Source organism: Mastacembelus armatus, chromosome 9 (genome assembly GCF_900324485.2).
Source record: "Mastacembelus armatus chromosome 9, fMasArm1.2, whole genome shotgun sequence".
Lineage (NCBI taxonomy): Eukaryota > Metazoa > Chordata > Actinopteri > Synbranchiformes > Mastacembelidae > Mastacembelus > Mastacembelus armatus.
Window position 1 is genome coordinate 7,927,043 of NC_046641.1, and position 16,542 is coordinate 7,943,584.

Consider the following 16,542-nt stretch of genomic DNA (forward strand, 5'->3'; position numbering starts at 1 on the left):
ATTTGTACCGCAACAACATCATACTGCAATTATAACATGAAAGGCTGGAGTGCATGTTCCTTTATATCACTCTAAACAGTGCTATTGTGATCTGTTCACTCATACAAAATTAAAAAAATACAAAATGACTATTTCAAGAACATTTGTTGACTTTCTGTCCTGTCAAATAACTGCACAATTGAAAAACAAATGGATGCAGTGCTTGTGATGAGAAAGGTAGTTTTTCAAATGCTGAAACAGGAAGGTTGACTCCCTGCAATGGTCCACTCTTGCATTGCTCAGAAATATTGCACAACTGTTTGTTGTCTTCACCCCCCTGGGTAGTTTAAAAATTTCCATATGGAGCCAAATACCTTACGCTATCTCTGTCCTTTACTGTGTCCATCCTTATTTGGTTTGTTACAGAGGTATTTTCTTATCAGAGCTATTGTTGGTACTCAGAAATAGTCAATTCTTCTTTATGGTTCTCTGTATTCTCTCTCTGTGGGATCCCATTTGGAGGTTGAGTTTGAGTACTGTTTCATCTCATCGTCTTCATAGCTCATGTTATCATAGACTTGTCTCATGTTGCTCCCCATGTCCAGCTCCTGGCTAGCCTTGGCTTTGGCCTGCTGGAGCTGCAGCAAGACTGCCTTATTCACACCAGGCCCTAACAAAAGCAAAGACAGATTATCCCCCTCTCTTCATTCCTATGTTGCCCTCCATTGCACAAAAAAAAAAAAAAACATGCAGAAAATGTGAATATACCGAAGTATGAGTACATACCAAAGTAGCTGAGCAGCACAGGAAGGAATATGAGTCCATGAGCTATCCCCAGAAGTGTGATGACCAGGTTTAACCGGAAGAAGAAGATCTGAATGAGCTGTGCTTTGGCAAACCCCAACACAAGGATCCCAGGTAGGTTGGTCATAGCAACGCCTGCAAACACCTTCAGGGTGCAAATTGAACATATTTAACTCAGGCAGCTGGTTCTGTACATTGTAGTTGTATGATTAAGTGTGTGGTGTTACAAGTGAATCTTTATTTTCCATACTTTTTCACTACATTTGTGAGTGATTAACAATGTCTGCTCTAGATTGCCTTGTAGTTGACTTACTGCACTGCCCATATTGGCTGTAGCCTCTATCGCCCTTTCCACATGTGTGGGCTTGGTGCTAAGTGCAAAGGATCTTGTCATATGTGATACAAACTCCACAGAGATGCCCACAGCCTGAAAACAACACAGAAAATCTAAGTTAAATTAAAATAAAATGAATTTACCTTGTAAAATCAGTCAAGTACCTCTTTAATCCCCACCACAAGCATGTGCCTACCGTAACCAGGTTGATAAGGGCCACCGCATTGTAATCGATGCCCCACAGCGTCATGACACCAACAGTATCCACGACGATCATGATTATAGTGATGAGGTTGAGCAGCCCTGAGCGCAGGTCCAACCCCAGCAGCAGACAGCATACCACAAAGGTTGGCAGCAGACACAGGGAGATGCTGAAGAGTCCCTCTGGCACAATGGTCAGGTACTGCTCATAAAATACATACGTCACCCTGTATGATGGAGGGAGGAAAAGTCATTGAAACTGCTTAGATTTAATGTACAGTTTATTTTCCTGTCTATTCCCAGAGCATCAGTAGCAAAAACAATAAATTTGTAGGGTAGGGAAGATTACATTGGGAGCTCAGGAAATAAAAGTACATACGTGTAAGGAAATACTTCAAAGTCAGGGGAGGTGCCTGGTATTTTCCTCATGCCCATGGTGATGTTGTGGGCTAGCTCTCTGGCCCTCAGCAGTGCAGCAGTGAACTCTTGAGAGTTGGTCAGAGGCGTGTGGTAAGCCATGAACCGAGAAGCTAAAAACACAGAGGACAAAAAGGTTCACTTACTGACATTATCAACCCATTCATTGTCTCACTTATTCCTATTTAGGGTCAAAGGGCTTCATTTAAACATCTGCTGGAGCCTATCCCAGCTCTCTTTGGGTGAAAGGCAGGGGTCCACCCTGGACAGGTCCCCAGTCCATCACAGGGCCACATAGAGACAAACAACCTCACACACTCACACTCACTCCTATGGGCAATTTAGAGTCACCAATCAACCTGACATACATGTTTTTGGACTGTGGGAGGAAACCAGAGTACCTGGAGAAAACCCACACAAGCACAGGGAGAACATGCAAACTCCACACAGAAAGGCCCCTGCTGGGTTTCAAACCAGGAACCTTCTTACTGTGAGGCAACAGTGCCAACCACTAATCCACTGTGCTGCCCCGCTTACTGACATGATTTTTATTTTATTTCATATTTCTTACTGAGATTATTTAAGATAACTTACCTATAATTTCTCCACTCGCATCTCTCACCACCGCTGTGTCATAGGCTCCTAGACCACTGGTAATAGAGACAATAAGCAGTGAGATGTTGTTTTGATGATGGGATGTTTTTGTGTGCATGTGCGCGGCTACACTACACACCCTTTAGGGCATTGCAGGTCAGGCCTGTTACCCAGGAAGTCAGGTAGGAAGCGGTTGAATTGTTCCACACTGGGTCTGAGGACACCGTTTGCAGGAGGGGCCATACACTTGCGTACACAGAGGAGAGGAGCTATTGGATCGTGCAGAGTAGGTGTTAATAGTCTTTCACACACAGGGAATTCACATTAAATTATGTGCTTTAATATGGTGTTTTCTCACAGTGGGTCTTACATTCACTTGCAGGACAGAACTTTCCAGCATTTGGACCGAAAGTGTACAGGCGACAACATCTGGATCCAGGGTTCAGCCAGTCAATGTAATCATCTACCCAGGAGTTAGCAGGAATAGCCAAGTAGGATCTACAGATCCCATTATGAATGGGTAAAAGCAAGGACGAAATACAAATATCATGTTAATGGATAATGAAAATATCATGTTATCATACGTTTTGTATGCCAAAATCAATTACAAATTCAATCTAACTCTAAAAAGGGTCACAAGCATAAGCATATATTAGCCTACTCCTATTGTGAAACAGCTGGGCACTGTTTTTAACAGACAATACGCACATAGGAGTAAATAGTGCATGTAACAAAGTTCACTAATTAACATAAGAAATGTCATCTGTAAAATCTGGACAAATCTGTATTGATGTATGTTGGTTAGGAGAACTGTTTCCCCAAACTAACTACCTGCTGGCTGCACCTTATCAGACTTCTCACTGAACTGCACATAAAAATGAATGACCTTCTTTTTTGTATTTCCAAACTTATTATTTTTAACTTTTGAGAGTCACATGCTGTTAGTACCATTAGTCACCCCATTTTAACAAAGATTTGGAAGCTAAACCCTTTCACTTACTTATGCTACTGTAATTCTGACCAATGCTCCATATATGACAAGAACTTTTTGCCAGTAAACATATAATATTATTGATAAGTTAGGGCCATAATTCTTCTTATCTTAAAGCAGTGTTGTAATTATAATCCATCTACTAGTTGCAATCACCTTTAGCTTATCTAATAAGCATATTACATATCACAACTATCAGATTTCTCACTAACAGATTTCTCACAGCGAACATTATGTATTATAATTCTCTACTGTAAATGTTTAATTTATCAATCACCTTGTAAAAAGGTCGGTATTATAAAGCATAATCAACTGTTAAAACGCACCAAACTGTTCTCTTCCTCCTAGTATTAGCTCGGTTCAAACAGAATACACCCTCTGACTGTTTCTGCATCTGAACAGTAATTGGCTCTCTCTCCATGGCATGATCAGTTAGAGGCACTCTTTATCGGCTTACTGATGTTCCTGTAACTGGGTTTATCATTAACTGATCTGATTGGCAAGAGGTTGCTACTATATCTGCAAGTTCAAGGATCGGTTAGTGAAAAATGTTGTTGACGGAGGAATTGGTTAGTGCAGAGATATATTGGTATGCGATTTGTCCACAGACTTACCGATCTGGGTAGTCTGTGGCGTACTGGATCTTCTGGGTCAGTGAGAACTGATCACAGCCCACACTGGAGCAGACGGCATTCATACCCTCTACTGTGGTGAAGTTAAAGCCCTTTTTTGTCACAAAATAAACAGGGACTCCGACTTCAAAGTATTTGTACAGGTACTGGAAGTAGTTTAACATATAGGAGCCCTGCAATAAAAATAGAATCATTATGCTGAAGGAGAAGTGTGCATACATTGACTTATATTTATATTGTCCGTGTTACTGACCGTTGGCATAGCAAGCTCCTGATCCAGACCCACTGTCACTTTAAACATGAGGAATAAGGATCCACAGAGCATGAAAATGAAAACCAACATCTGGAGAGAACACAGGACAGAACATAATGATCAGTTATCTGGTTTTTATCACCCTATGATTTTTGTGCACGGGTTGAGAATAAGTGTGAATATATTTGAAAATGTTATGAAGTTATACCACTATGATCCTGGTGTAGCGGTTCATAAGGACGGGGGCATAGTATTTCCTCATGAAGGGCAGCAAAAAGCCCTCATTTGGCTTGTTGGGACGCTGGGTTGACACTGTAACACAGCAGAGCAGTTCACAGCGGTTGCTGTCTTGGCGCCTGGCGTCCAGGGACAGCAACGCCACAAAGGCTGTCATCTGCAGAATGAAGTCCATGAGCACAGCCAGAGCTGCGTACAGAGCAAAGGACTTCACTGCTGGCATGGTGGACAGGGCCCCTGGGGTAGAGCAAGAGATGAATACATTTTATGGAAACTGAAATTTCTTCTTGGTGTAGGTGCACAGAATTTTAACATGTCTTATTGTGTGTTTGAGTAGATTTTTTTTGAAAGCCTAAAAAATGCACCTACCTAGAAAAAAGCAGACAGACTCAGAGAGACTGCAGAGGAGCATGCTGGGAGCTACGTTTCCAAGGACACGGCCAATCTGCTCCTCTCTCTTTTCTCCTGGCCTCCTTACATCTCTCTGCAAGGAAGGAAGAGTAGAGATTTCTAAAAATATTAAACACGTCATGCAAAATCAGCACCCTATACATTCATCATACTCACCTGGTACTCCAGTACAAAAATGAAGATGTTGTCAGCACCTACAGCGAGCACCAGGAACGGCACGACCTGCAGAATGACCAGCGAGGAGGGGATTCCTATCCAGGAGTAGAAGCCCATGGAGGCCAATACAGAACATGCGACCACCAGGATCCCACCCAGACCCACCAGAAACTTAGAGTCCACCTGTAGGACACACAGAGATGTACACAGTCAAGTCTGTTAATATTCTCTGTTGCCTATATCTTCTGCTTTATTGTGTTTGCACTGTATAACCTCATGGCTAATAAACCCATGTGCTTCATCGCAGAGATAAACTCTATACAGCTGACATAGCCATACTGCTGCAGGCTTATCATATCCCAGGCAGATGATATGTGCTATTTTAGAGTAAAACGAGTTATACAGGAGTTTAACAAGCTCACCAATAGATAGGCACAGTAAAACACAAAATCATCAACATGCTAACATCCTGCCAGTGAAAATCTTAACATGCAGATGCTTAGTAAGGTATAATGTTTTGCACACTAACATTTACTAGTTAGCACTAAACACAGAGTATAACTTTGACATAATGATAATAATAACGGGGTCATAAAAGTCGTGAGTAGGACAGAATCAAGTTTATGTGGAAAAATTTAAGGCAACACATAGATTTCACTTCAAACCTCAAATGTGAACCGCAGGGTGGAACTAGGGGAAAAGTCAGGGGATCATGATTGTCATTAGGATTCATTCTCGGAGCCGTGAATGTCTGTACAAAATGTGGTGGAGATCAAATCCACCAGTTGTTGACTCGTCTGGACTGATCAACCACAAATTGTGAAAAAAAAAGCAGTGTCATATAAAATTCTGCATTATAATCAAAGCAGAGATTGCTGTCTCTGAAGCCTTACCAGTATTCGCTTCCATGAAGAGTACTCCCCCAGTGCCACAGCGATGTAAACAAAGATTACAGCATAGCTGATCATGAAGATGGGGATGTCCTCTGCTGTTGTTCGATTAATCTCATCCTCCAGAGACCTCTATCAACAGAGTGGGAGGGCGACACAGGGATTAGCGTTAGGATTGTAAGGTGATATAGAAAAAGAGGAGAAGACTCCACATATGCTCTGGAAGAGCTGTGACAACACATCTTTAACCACATGGCTATCAATCAGTCAATCACTGGTCAGGGTCTTAAAACCCTGGGTTGCCAGGAGTCTTCAGCTACCAACAGTCATCAAATCCACTTGAAAAGCTTATTGTAAAATGAACAACTGTAAATATTTTATAATGAGAAACATGAATGATATGTCCTGTGAGATCGTGCAGTTTACCGTACCTCTGCCATGTATGCAAACGTGAAGTTGGAGGCAGGATTCTTCTGGTAGTCCTGGACAATTTTAAGAAACTCTTTCTCCCACTGCATAGCTACTTCAAACTTGGGGTTGTCTCGTATGTAATTGTTGAGGGAGAAGGTCAGGATGAAAGCCTGAGCATTAGTGTAGTCATCATCTGGGAAAAGCAAGATGTATAATGTTAGAGTAATTAAAAATGGCTTTTTGTTTTTTTATTGTACAGGTATTTCATGTGTAAAAGATGAAGTCACTCACTCTTATAGCCTCCCACAGCCAGGAAGGGGAAGACTGGAGCGCCGTAGTCAGCCATGCAGCTCATACCTAAGTCAGTGATGTCTTTGAAGGACAGAGGAGAGCTTGAGAAGAGATGGAAGGAGAAAAAGAGAAACTATGTTAAACACACTTTCAGATGAATTTCACGTTATGTATTTTATGGGTTTCACATTTAAATTTAAAATTCCATTTGATGAATCCATACTTGAGGCAGTAGATTAGGTGGTCTCTCCAGTCCACTTCTTTGGTTACCCCCAGCTCGGTCATGTTCACCTTAGCATTTATATTGTCCAGGCTGTTCTGGAAGTACTGGGGCAAGCTGTTGACTGCACAGTCCGTCAGGGAGGGGTTGGATGGGTTCAGTGGTGCAAAACACACGTCCTTCAGACTAGCTGTGCGGTTCAGATCTTTTGACCAGAACTTGATGTTCTAAAAAAAAATAGGAGGCATTGGTGTATCGAAATAATATGTTGAACTTTTGTGACCAACGTCAACTGTGAGTCTGTGCTCTCTACCTGTATTTTATTCTGAAGCTCCAGAAGCTGAATGATGAGATCTTTGGACACAAGCCCGCTAAAGTTGTGTGGCCCAAACAGCAAAGAGTCATAAATGTGGCCTTTTCTTCCCGGCGCTGTCAAGATCACCTGGTTTGTCCTGAAGAAGGGGTCAAAGTGTGCATCATGGAAGTCTTTCTCCTGCCGGGCTCGGCTGCTGGGAGCAGACCACAGCTCGACCGGGTCAGTGGTGAGCTCGATGGACTTGATACCAACAGAGAGAGCAACCACGACTGCAAATGACACCAGGAGCACCTTAAAAGAAGACAACATCTTAAGATCTGAGACACATCTTAGTAATATGTTTCACCACTGTGTTTTTTAAAGCCACCGTGTGTATGTGTTTATATATATTTTATTATTCTGATATTCTTTGTCAACTTTGCTTTCAGTCCATTCTCCTCACGGTGCTTAAGATGGATCTGTTTGACCCAACAAAGCCTCAAATGTTCCACCCAGTGGCTTTAACTGCTGCTATTATGTACACTACTAAAATGACTTACTATGAGGGGATAGGTCGCCATTAGAGTTCCCCAGTTCTTGAACTGTAAGCTCAGGAAAGCTTGAGCTGTCAGGCTGTTCTTGTCAGTGCACGACACCTCTGATGGATGAATGACCTGCTCAGTGACGTTATTCCTGTTATGGTCTTTGCCTTTCCCCTTTCTTTTCTCTTCATCGTTTCTTCTTTTATACAGCAGGAAGCATGAGATGGCGAGGTAGAAGATAAATGCAAACATCAGCAGCAAGAGCCAGATAACAGAAATCATTAAGAAGCCATCTATCCCAAAAAGTGTGAACGGGCTGGGAGGTGGTGGAGGAGGGGGCACGCTCGGGCAAGACTCTTGGCAGTCCTGGCAGGAGCAGACCTGACCACCTGATGGTGTGGTTTCGTTACACTTCAGAGCACGTCCGTTGTAGGGGATAATGCCCTCTGGTAGTCCCTCAGTGGTTCCCTCTTTTATCAGCCTGAAGTCGATGTCCAGTGGAGCCAGCCCATTGCTGGAGTCTCCCTGGAAGTCATACCAGCGCTGTGGGGTGCACAGTTTGGCCCCATAGCGACCACACATGGTGGCAATGGCGAACCCTCCTGTGGCAGGGATCCTGACATTTCTACAAGACTGGAAGGCCCCATTTGCAAAGGTGGTGGTGAGGAAGGCCTGGTAGGCCACCACAGCCTCCTTCGTCTTGTTCAAGTAAGTGACATTCATGACCTTTGTTACTTTTATCGTCTGGCTCTGATTGGGACTGCAGGTGTTGATGCAGTGCAGGTGGGCAAAGTTCTCAACGCAGGAAGGGCAGCGGACTAACACAGCCTTGGACAGGGTCAGACTCATTTCCAAGGATGACAGCTGTTTCATGGAGCAGCAGGCGTATGTGTTGTTTTCACCACGGTCTAGAATGGGACACACCTGTAGCAAGAACCCAGCAATTTTAATAACTGACAGTAAAACAAGTGGATACTTTTAACATCATAATATTATAACGCTTGAGAATAAACCTGCTCAGCCATGCATTACTCACTCCTGTCCTGTGCTTCATTTAAACACTAAGCAGGATAAACAGACCTCTTTGATTCTCCTGTAGTGTTCTCCCGTAACAGGTCGGGCGCGGCTGTAATTGAGACAGGGGACAATAGGAGGAATGAGGGTCTCTCCTAGCAGCGGGTTCCGACCACACTCCTCATAGAAAGTGCAGTACCCTGGTTCATGTTGGGCCTCTGACAGCACCTGCATGGAAGACGCAGATGACAACAAACAGGACAAAACATTTGCATTCAAACATTTCAACACAGATTACATCAACATGTCATTTTGATGTTATGCTGATATGTATAGTTTTGAGCCTTATCTAGCTTCTATCTCCATGTGTAAAATATAATAATCGTAATAATTATGAAAAATAAATATTGAGGTTAATATTTAACAGCAACAAGGTATAAAAGGGTTTGCTTCTAAAGACATTACAGCATTAACCCATAGATGTGTCATCATGACTTTGGTGCTACGTTGGTGGTACTGTGTCCTGAAACATGATTAATCATATCATCTCTATTCCGACGACATTCAATTTTATCACTGTTCTATGTGTAATCTGTTTGCATGTCTTCAGGACATTAAATGGATGGACTTGACTTTTTTACAGTTAAATACTGATAAAACTTAAATGATGGTTTTTGGTCATTGTCAAGCACCTTGGCCCCCTGTCATCAAATGTATGCGACCATGTTAGAAAGCTTGGCGTTGTCTTCGATTCGTTGTCTTTTGATAAGGAGATTAGTGCTGTTGTGAAAAGCAGTTTCTTTCAATTAAGATCAATTGCTAGAATCAGGACGATGCTTTCTATGAAGGACCTTCAAACTGTAATTCATGCGTTTATAACTTCAAGGTTTGATTACTACAACTCACTTTATCTGGGTTTTCCTAGATCATCTCTGGACTGATTGCAATTGGTGCAAAATGCGGCAGCCAGATTATTGACTGGCACCAGAAAATGTGAGCAGATTACTCCAGTCTGTCTACACTGGCTCCTGGTCAATTTCCATGTTGATTTTAAGATTTAGCTTTTTGTTTTTAAAGCTTTACATGGTTTTTCTCCCCAGTATATTTGTAATCTCCTCATTCCGTATTCCATCTCTAGATCTCTTCGGCTGTCTAGTCAATTTCTTCTCTCAGGCCCTCTTTCACATTTTAAAACTAAAGGCAACCGGGCTTTTGCTGTGGCAGGTCCTAGGCTCTGGAACAGTCTTTCTCTCCACATAAGATCTTCCCCTTCTATTTCTCTGTTTGACGGTGTAAACTTTGATTTGTCCCTTTGTTTGTCTTGTTTGGGTATGTTTTTACTTTGTTTTATACTTGTTGGTTGCAACTCCTGTTGTTTTTAAATGTGCTTTAGAAATAAACTAAACTAAACTAAACTAAACTGCCATCTGAGCCACTTAACGCCATCATATTGTACAGCAACATGGAAACTGTAGGTTCACGCTGAAATGTTCAAACTGTTACCTACCCTCCTTTTGTATACCCAAATTAAACTAGCTGCTTACATTTTAAGGGTTATATTGATGAGCTTGGTATGCATTTCTACAGTTTCGGGCCCACAGGGGGCCCGGGGTAGGGGGATGGCATTTTAAATAAGCTGCATATGTTCAAGGTTGATTATAATATCCCAAAATTAACTACATATTAAAGACTCAGTTTTAGGTAAAATTAAATATTTAATAGTCAAATTAAAAACCAGATTTTTAGGTTTCCCACATAGGCACACATTTAAACCACTGCAGGTTTAAACAGCACAGTTCACATGTGCTGCAGTTAACTAGAACTTTAAGAAAAGAAAAAATGACGAAGAAAGAAAAGAAAAAAGGTTAGAAAGACACAACACAGACGTACTAAAATTTTGCAAGTAGAAGTGTAAAGTATAAAAATCATATTCTGCTGTATACGTCAGTGTGCATTCATTAATCTGGGTCTGATTTACTTTGTCTTTCATTATGACAGTTACTGGACCCTGCAAATGTAAATTTGAACTCTATTTACTGTTCAATGAATGAAATGTAGGTTTAAGTCACTAAGATGTTGTTGTACATAACTTCATTTCTGTATTTAATTTGTTCTTTAAGAAGTTCACATCTTCCGTACAGCTGAACTTACAGGAAATGTTTTATCTAAGACGCTTTTTCGTAAGTGACTTACACCAAAATTATGAACAACTTATATCTCTAAGCGATTACATGTATTTACTTTACAAAAGCAATTACATGTATTTTTCTACCATTGAATCTTGGTTATTAATCTTAAGCAAAGACCTATACCTGTACATATTCAATAGCGGAGTGAGAAGATAAATAAATATATGGTTATTATGGCTGAAAGACAGTACAATGTTATAACTGGTAGGTACAAGTTCTCTAACAAAGAAAAAAGACCAACTTACCACACATGTGAGAAAAATGATCAGAGCTGTGACAAAGACCATGGTTTCTGAGAGTCTTTCAGGGGAGTCAGGGTCCTCAGCTACAGTAAAATGGAGTGTGTATTAATTACTGATGACCTGTTGGATGATACATGAGACAAAAAAAAAAACAGAAATTCTGCTGTCCTCTCTCTCCTATCATCTGTCTGTTCACCTAACTGTGTTAAGGGTTTGGGAAGTCGATCGTGTCCAACGTCACTGCTCCTGTGATGTCACATCTTTCTTATCTGGTGTGATGCTGTAACTGGCCAATCACAGCTAGGGGTGATCAATTCTTCTGACTGATAATTACCATGGTTGAGATTTTACTGGGGTTGCTGGGAGGATCCAAAACAGTTGAGTGAATCCAAAACAACAGCTGCACCCAGTTTTTAGTCATATATGTACGTGTCTTCATCTGAATCATACATTGTTACCGTTCCTCTGCGACTTTCAGGGTTTTTGTTGACAACATATTAACACAGACATTATTTGCCCTGAATCTGACATACCACTGTCAGTGAGCACCACTGACAGTGGTATGTCAGTATTTTTAAATTGTTCTTTGAGTCTAAGTGACTCTGCCGTGGCCGAGTTATTCTTTTGTTTTTTATTAAAATCTCATTTCTGCCTCAGTGACACAGGTAGCAGGCCACCATGCCAAGACAGCATTAAGTGACATCCTGACATTTAAGATTATCTTTATAATTCATGTTGTTATCACATTTCAAGGTCATAACGGAGATAGTGCTGACAACTAGGACTCCATAATCGTGTTACAGGTGAAGTCGAACACTCGGTGAAGGTGCATAAGGATTTCAGTTTGTGATAATCAGAGATGGTAAAAAAAAAAAGACAAGAAGAGATGGGGCAGATGCTTTTTGTTCTTTCGCAATGTAGATAAGTCACAGCAATAAGATTGCACATCAAAATATGTTGCACACAGCAGTGCAGACTTTCAAATCAAAGGATAAAATCAAGAGCTTTATCAGCTTGAGTCTGTTGATCAATTTACTGTGTAAGTACCCTAACACTGACAAATCATAAAACAAGTCCATTCCTCTTAAAAGAACCAAACTTCAGTTGTTTACAATGTTTTACATTACCCTTCTGGAAATAAATAAAATGGTATTCATTTATTTTATTTTTTAATTATTTTATTTCAGCTATCTTTTATTATCTTTGTATGACCTTGAGAGGCTTGGAGTTTTTATGAGCGTTATCTGCATATATATAAGGGACTCTGCCCATTCATAAATTTGTTTTTACAAACACTTAACAAAATTCAATCAACCTGACATACATGTTTTTGGACTGTGGGAGGAAACCAGAGTACCTGGAGAAAACCCACACAAGAACAGGGAGAACATGAAGACTCCACACAGAAAGGTCCCTGATGGGTTTCAAACCAGGAACCTTCTTGCTGTGAGGCAACATTGTTAACCACCAAGTTGAGCATTGATATATATGTTGTGAAACATAAAATGTGTAATACATGAGCATAAACTGAGCAGTAATTCTATGGTTATTTTTGTTGCTCATGATGTTTTATTGTATGAGCTCATACAGGTGCACTCATTGACCATTTGAAATGAAATTAATAAAATTAACAGATTTAATAATAAGAATAAGAATAAGGAAATGAGTGATGGACGACTGTTTATTTTTGGAAGACTTAATATTTTTACTGCACTATATTTGCCTGATGCCTCAACACACATTGTAAGAGTCCACTTTTTTCATTTCATACACACTGTTACTCTAACACTTCATATTTGTTAGTCGACACTTATTTTACTTTTCCTTCAGCGTCTATCTTTGTGTAATAATTTGAAAATGATACTGACACTAGACAGCATTTATTTGTCAAAGTTAATAATGGATGAATGTGGCGTATTTCTGGGCCAAACTGCAAAGGAAGCTGATTCAAACAAGGGTTTTATTATATACATTACACAAATGTATCTAAAATATCCCTGACAAACCTTCACTTTATATTTTCAGATTTATTTACAAATGCTGCCAATACTAAAGCTACTGCTTAGTCAAAATTATTTGGTTCACGTAATCACAAAATCTTGATGAATATATAGTTATACATGTTGATTTATACATGTTAAATCTACAAAATAGCTGAAAAATCTTTCAAGGCTGAGAGCTTGAAAGCTGCAGATGGATGGTAGGTATGCATACCTTACACAGATAGTTGTCGAAAAATTTCCTGCTGTCTGTTTTCCAAGGTACAGCGAGTTTAAAATGAACCTAACTTAACCAAAATTCCTCTAAGACCTTGACAATCTACAGATAACACAAACTTTCCCTTCTTTATGATCGGGTCCTTATCAATCTTTATTTATGGTTCCTTCCATTGCACTGGCAGCATGGTGGGGCAAGTTGATCTTGATTTCTTCAGCTTCAATATGGGTAAAGGGTAGTTTCCTCAGAAAAGTCTCTTATCAGCTTAAAACTGAGGGGACACAAAACCATGATGGAGATGGAAGGATCCTCAGTTTCGATGCAATTACCATCATGCGGTCTTATTTCATAACAGGGTGGGTGATATTTAAGATGATTGCCTTAAGTTGACATTAATGGATTGCACACTTTATTCTTACACTTATTGTACAAAAGTTTGACTTGTACCGAACAGGTGTCCAATCCCAAATCATACATCTAAATCTGTTTATCTACCAACAACAGAAAGAATGATGATACAACTCTTATCCAACGTGTATGCTGCAACTGTTTAGCTATTATGCAAACCCAGTTTCAGTCCACTTTCATCAACATGGTCCTTGCTTATGACCCAGACTTTCTCTGCTATGTTTCTATTTGGGTTTTATCCTGACAGGAGATGAGGTTTCATTATGAAACTCAAACACTGCAGCATGACTGCAGTCATTGCTGCATAGGTTACTGACTGTTGACATGAAACTAGAACTAGGGTCATGCTGAAACAGCATAAAACTTTCAGTATTTGTGTTTAACGCTGCTGAGGTTGGTGAACTTTGACTTTTAAACACAGCAAATAAAGCAACTCACATAGCTGTACATTTTTCTGCACCTGCATTTTTCCAGTCTCATCTCAAATCACACCATCTTCCTCATTTAAGTAGTGCTTGTTGTCACTATCCAGGTATCCATGAGTCACTACACTGTCCGTCACTTTAGCCTGGGTGGGCATGAGTTTAATTCTTCTCTCTGTAACGAGCAACTCTCTCAGATCCCTCTTTGGCTATATGGCAGATGAGTCACAAAATGTCTCTAGTTAAGCAGTTACTGATTTTCCCAGGGAGTATTACAGGCCTTTTCGACAGAACACACCTTATGTCACCACAGCAGGGATAGCACAGGTGTAATTAATAACCATAGCTGCTTTTACTAAATGCATCACAGCCATTAATATCAAATCCACCTGAGATGCCATAGCATATGAAAGAAAAATATATAAATAAAAAAATCAAAAAATAATTTAGACATTCACACCACAACTGCACTGGCCATTCTTTTGTTTCATTTTTCATATTTAGCTGAGATTATGTTATGAAAAAAACTTGATGCCCTCAGTCAATTTTGTGACTAAAAATGTGCTTGCTGAGTTGGGGAACTATTTAGTACCACACACGTGAGTCTATTGTGAATAAAACAAAATTCTTAGGGAATCATGAATTTATTCCAGAAAAGTCAACATACCAGGACAAAACATTTTCTATCCCTATGAAAAATACATTACTGTGGGAAATAAACTAAAAACCCATGGCTCATCTGGAAAGTTGTGACCTTTTAGTACTAAAACATAAATCAAAACAACAAATAAAAAGTATAAAAAAAAAAAACAAAACAAAAAAAAAAACATGCACAGTATTTTTTTTTCAGAGTTCGAAAGTAACGCTCACTAGCTGAACTTTAAAATACAGTGAGTATGAAAATGGGGGAAAAAATAATATACATATGATTCAAAATCTGCGTTGCTTATTAGGTCCATAATCTCCGGGCCCAGGGAGACCCCTGGGGAAGCCCCCCTGCCCTCCAGGCATGTTGTTGTTTCCTGGCCCTGGCATCATAGGGGCATTCTCAACAGCCATGCTGGCTGCACCAGCAGCACCAGAGCTGCCCCCCAGAGAGTTTCTGTTCATGGGCATCCCATGACCACCCATGTGCATCCTCATGTCTTGCTCTCTATTCTCTGAGAAGTTGCCTCTGAAGCCCTCCTGCTGCCTCTTCATCATCTCCTCATTGCGCATCCTCATCTCCTCCTCTCTCCGCCGGCGTTCCTCCTCCTGCCGGAGCTCAGCCTGTTTCCTCTTCTGCACCTCCTGACTGTGGAGCTCCTCCATCCTCCGCAGCTCCTCCTGCCGCCTCAGCAGGTCCTGCCTCATCAGCATCACCTGATGCTCGTGTCTTGCTGCCTCCATCTCAGCCTCCAGCTTCTCCTGAGCCTCCTTTATGTTGCGGTCCACCATCTCATACTGCTGCTTCTCCATCTCCATCAGGGCCTTCCAGCGCATGGCATACTCGTACTCGAAGGAGCCTGGCTGAGCGAATCGAGGTGGCTGCTCACGCTCTTTGTGATACTGCTGGTTCTTGTTGATGAGCTTTTCTGACAGTCCCTCCTCTTCATCAAACTGCTCCATGGGCTCCACTGTAATAGGTCTTGGAAATGCCGTAAGAAGATAGGCTCCCTCACTGCATTTATCCAGAGCCTTCCTTGCAGCTGGCTTTGAGGTGTACTCCACTATCCCCTTCCCCGTGGGCCTCCCTCGGTCATCCACTATGACAACAGCCCTCTCTATTTGCCCAAAGACGGCGAAGGCCTCCTCCAGCAGCTCGTTGGACACAAACTCTGGCAAATTCTTCACAGATAAAGCAGCGCCGTGTGTTGCAAACCTCACCCGTATCGGCCTGCCTCTGAACGGAGCATCGTCCAGCTCGGCTCTGGCGATCTCCGCTATGATCCTGGTTTCCAGTCGAATGAAGCCGAAACCCCTCTCCTTGTTGACAAAGATCTCACTGGCCTTTCCGTACTTGGCGAACAGCTTCTCCAGATCCTCCTCGGTGACCCCGGTTGGCAGGTTTCCTACAAACAGCCTGCTGCGCTGGGTGAAGGTTTTCTCTCCGGGCTTCCTAAAGCTCTGCAAGTCCAGGGTTAAGGCCTCGTTAAGACTGATCTGGTCGCTGGGCTCGGGCTGCTGGCCGTTCGTGTTTGTCCCCCCGGGCTTTTTCTGGTCTCCTGGCCGGTTGGGGCCGTGGTTCTGATGGGGCCCTCTGTTTCCTTGCATTTTTGCAACTGAATTAAACCCCGACTGGACCAAAGGCTCGACAAACACGGGCAAACTCTTAGCGGGAGCGCACAAAGAGCTGCGAAAATGGCGAGGCTGCACCAACGCTATTGTGATCTCAAATCTGTGCGACGTACGG

At 41.5% G+C, this 16,542-nt stretch overlaps 2 protein-coding genes across 2 annotated transcripts; both read right to left on the reverse strand.

Annotated features, from left to right (window-relative positions):
• Positions 1-61: 61 nt before the first annotated feature.
• On the reverse strand, positions 62-11,222 carry npc1l1 (NPC1-like 1). Its single transcript, XM_026321691.1, has 21 exons — positions 11,107-11,222; positions 8,739-8,900; positions 7,677-8,582; positions 7,135-7,428; positions 6,825-7,048; positions 6,602-6,702; positions 6,331-6,503; positions 5,903-6,031; positions 5,010-5,192; positions 4,812-4,926; positions 4,414-4,679; positions 4,206-4,295; positions 3,935-4,125; positions 2,700-2,827; positions 2,469-2,598; positions 2,330-2,385; positions 1,698-1,848; positions 1,314-1,545; positions 1,097-1,210; positions 766-928; positions 62-649 (listed from the first exon to the last, which is right to left on the reverse strand). Exons 1-21 carry the CDS (start codon positions 11,146-11,148, stop codon positions 459-461), a joined length of 4,041 nt encoding a protein of 1,346 aa, XP_026177476.1. The 5' UTR covers positions 11,149-11,222; the 3' UTR covers positions 62-458.
• Positions 11,223-14,778: 3,556 nt separating this feature from the next.
• On the reverse strand, positions 14,779-16,540 carry nono (non-POU domain containing, octamer-binding). The gene has a single exon (XM_026320963.2). The coding sequence runs from the start codon at positions 16,401-16,403 to the stop codon at positions 15,081-15,083; it is 1,323 nt and encodes a 440-aa protein (XP_026176748.2). The 5' UTR covers positions 16,404-16,540; the 3' UTR covers positions 14,779-15,080.
• Positions 16,541-16,542: the final 2 nt, after the last annotated feature.